The following is a 3484-nucleotide window of genomic DNA, read 5'->3' as shown; positions in this document are numbered from 1 at the left end:
CTTCTCCCCATCCTTCTCTTCTCACACTTCTCCCTCCCCCACCATCTCTCTCTCTCTCTCTCTCTGCTCTCTTCCCTATTTGATATCCTAATGTTGTTGTTTAGCTGTGGTGTGACTGGCTGAGGGTTGGTTTAGTGTGGTATTGGGTTGCGGCTAATTTTTCCTGGTTGTTTGGGAGTTTAATGATGAATCATTCACTATATTCCCCTGTTTGTAGGTTTGGTTCTGAGGTTCAGCAATATCAGCCCCAAATGGTGCCAGTTACACCAGATAATCTGCAGGCAGTGTGGAGGTGAGTTCCTGCAATTTAATTTTCCTGACTGATTCTTTCAGGTCCATTTCTGGTGTTTTGGGCTCTCCTACTGGCCATGCCTTCAAATGCCTTGGCTTCACCTCCCAGAATTGCCTTCCTGAAGCTCTCCTCAATGTTCTTGTGTGAAACCCGCAAAGTCCTCCTACTGTCTGACTTTGGTGCAGCTCCCTCGTATTAGCCTTTGTTCAGTTGGTCTCACTGTTGGCTCACTCTCCCTCTGGTTGTGAGATGCACGGTTCTGGCTTTAAATGCCATTCCAGCGCTTGAGCAGAAAAATCAGCCTGAATACGAGAGAATGCAACAGTGTTGAGGTGCCATCTTTCAGATGGAAGATTTTACCTCAAAATCCCATCAGCTCTCTCAGGTTGATGTATAGGTACATTGGAACTTGTTCACAAAACAGCAAACAGTTTCTCCCTGGCGTCCTGACTAACATTACGAAAGAAACAGAATCCGGTTATTACTTGCTTTGTATTACAACCTCCAACCTTGGGTCTCTGTGTGGAGTTTGTGTGTTCTCCCCGTGTCTGCCTGGGTTTCCTTTAGGTGCTGTAATTTCCTCCCAGAGATGTGTAAATTAGGTGGATTGGCCATGCTAAATTGCCCATAGTTTCCAGGGATGGGCAGACTAGGTGGATTAGCAATGGAAAATGCCAGGGTTGGGTCTAGGTGAGATGCTGTTTGGAGGGTCAGTGTGGACTCGATGGGCCAAATGGCCTACTCCCACACTGTAGGGATTCTGTGATTCTGTGCTTATTGACTAGCATTTCCTGCATTATAATAGTGACCTCACTTTAATTAACAGTAAGACACTCAGAAATGTGTGTTTGTCACAAATGGAATGAGATAATTACAGATATATTTTCTATACTGAATCTCTCTTCCTTTTATCATTCACTGGCACTCATCAGAACCTTGTAGGTGTTCAATGGATGTGGACTTCTGTTCATTGTGATGGTCTCTGTCTCTCTATGCCCCACGTTTAGGTGGGTCCTGACTCTGGAGTGCAGTGGCAGTCGGAATTTCATGGGTGCATTGAAAGCAGCAACAGAAAATAATCTGCATGAACAAGGGGATCCTTGTGGCATGTACCTTCTTACCAGTGGAATACCTGATCAGGAGATGGTAGGAAGGAGCACTGAATTTGAAACAACAGTGTTTTACACTAATGTCCATGTTTTAAACCAAGCAGCAAAACTCTTCCAGAGATTTACAAGGGCTACACCGTAAATCTATAATTTACCACAAACACCAGTTTCCATCTTTTCCCTCTGGATCCTTTCTCTGTCCAAAAGCATACTCCCCATGGGAGAAAAACTCAACTCTTTTAGTTTTGAAAATAAACTCAATTAGCAAGTTAACAAATCACCCAACAACAAGAACCACACTTTGTGATTTAAAATTAAAAACCCAGTTCAGAAATTACAAACATTTCCCAACAGAAATTATGCAGCAATCACAAAAAAATCAAAATGGGGCGAATCAGAGATGGGGGCGGAATCAAAATGGTGTTTCTGGGGGAGATAATGCACCCCACCCTCCATGCTGCCCATGTCACTGTGAACACACAGGGCCAACTGTAGACACTGCACACTCCCTCTCCATACTGGCATGGGTGTAACCATGAGAGCAGGATGAACGTAAAGTTGCAAAAAGTGTGCAGTCTCAGACCAGACAAGAAACCTCTCCTTTCCACTTGGCAGGACTCTGGGGATTTCCATGAGGAAGCTCAGGCTAGGGGCAGAGGCTCTTCCGGGAGGATCTGGAACCCAGTGCTAGTGTGGAATTCTACCCAAGCACAGGTACCACGCCCCAGAGCTCCCTCAAGAACACAATGTTTTTTTATACAAAGAGACCACCGTCAAATTTTAAAAAAACTTTAGCTTTAGAAACCCACCACCAAATAAACAAAACAATTATTGACAAATTCATGAATTCAGCTTTTTTTTATATGATATCATGCACAACTTTCCCACCACCAAATCACTGTGACTTTTTTTTGTTCTTAACAATTAACTACCACCACTGTGCAAAGTTAAAAATCACACAACACCAGGTTAGAGTCCAACAGGTTTAATGGGAAGCACTAGCTTTCGGAGCGACGCTCTTTCATCAAGTCCACAACCACCTGATGAAGGAGCGTCGCTCCGAAAGCTAGTGTGCTTCCAATTAAACCTGTTGGATTATAACCTGGTGTTGTGTGATTTTTAACTTTGTACACCCCAGTCCAACACCGGCATCTCCAAATCATAACTACCACCAGTGATTACCCATGCAGCTAACCAGAGGTTTACAAGCAAAGCCCATTATGGGCAATGTGAAACTTCAGATGGGTAGGGAGAGAGGGAAGGGACTAAATCAAAAAAGAGTTACAAGGTAAAATAAAGCACTGTATCCCTGTGTTGCCTCCCTCTCTCTAGAGACATCAAGAGCAATTTGCTCCCTCTCTAAGGCCTCCCAGGCATGAACGTAATCTTAGAAGAGGGGCAGAAAGTTGGCAGGTATGGTCCCCTCCACAGCCCATTGCCTGCCAAGCCCAGATCCAAGCTACATTGTAAATTGCTCTTGAGATATTCTTAATCAGTGTGCTGTAACACAACTCCAAAACAGCCTAGGCTTGTACTTGGGTCTTTTGCGGCCAGAGGTAGGGACATAACCACAATGCCACAGGAGACCCTAGGATCAAAGAAACTAGTTTTGAACCCCTACTCTGCTGAATCACAGAGAAAAGTGTTACCACTGAGCTAGAGCATCTGCTAAACTCAGCTCTTAAATATAAAGTCCAATGATCAGCAGCTCCTCCCAGTTTAAGTTGGACCTATTCTGGTTGACTCTGGATCAGTGGTGCTGGAAGAGCACAGCAATTCAGGCAGCATCCGAGGACAGGCAAAATCGACGTTTCGGGCAAAAGCCCTTCATCAGGAATAAAGGCAGAGAGCCTGAAGCGTGGAGAGATAAGATAGAGGAGGGGGGGGGGGGGGAGAGAGTAGCATAGAGTACAATAGGTCAGTGGGGAAGGAGATGAACGTGATAGGTCAGGGAGGAGAGGGTGGAGTGGATAGGTGGAAAAGGAGCTGGGCAGGTCGGACAAGTCCGGACAGGTCAGGGGACCGAGTTTCTGGAGGTTAGAAGCTAGGATGAGGTGGGGGAACGGGAAATGAGGAAACTGTT

At 45.3% G+C, this 3484-nt stretch overlaps 1 protein-coding gene across 1 annotated transcript in view; it reads left to right on the top strand.

Moving 5' to 3' along the window:
• vwa3a (von Willebrand factor A domain containing 3A) overlaps positions 1 to 3484 on the top strand; it is a 44813-nt gene that overhangs the window by 16499 nt on the left and 24830 nt on the right. The window contains exons 15-16 of the mRNA XM_043711067.1: positions 218 to 292; positions 1300 to 1438. Coding sequence (XP_043567002.1) covers positions 218 to 292; positions 1300 to 1438 — 214 coding nt within the window. The remainder of the gene's footprint in view (positions 1 to 217; positions 293 to 1299; positions 1439 to 3484) is intronic.

Source organism: Chiloscyllium plagiosum, chromosome 21 (assembly GCF_004010195.1).
Source record: "Chiloscyllium plagiosum isolate BGI_BamShark_2017 chromosome 21, ASM401019v2, whole genome shotgun sequence".
In the NCBI taxonomy this organism is placed as follows: domain Eukaryota; kingdom Metazoa; phylum Chordata; class Chondrichthyes; order Orectolobiformes; family Hemiscylliidae; genus Chiloscyllium; species Chiloscyllium plagiosum.
This window is presented reverse-complemented; position numbering and strand designations above follow the sequence as displayed.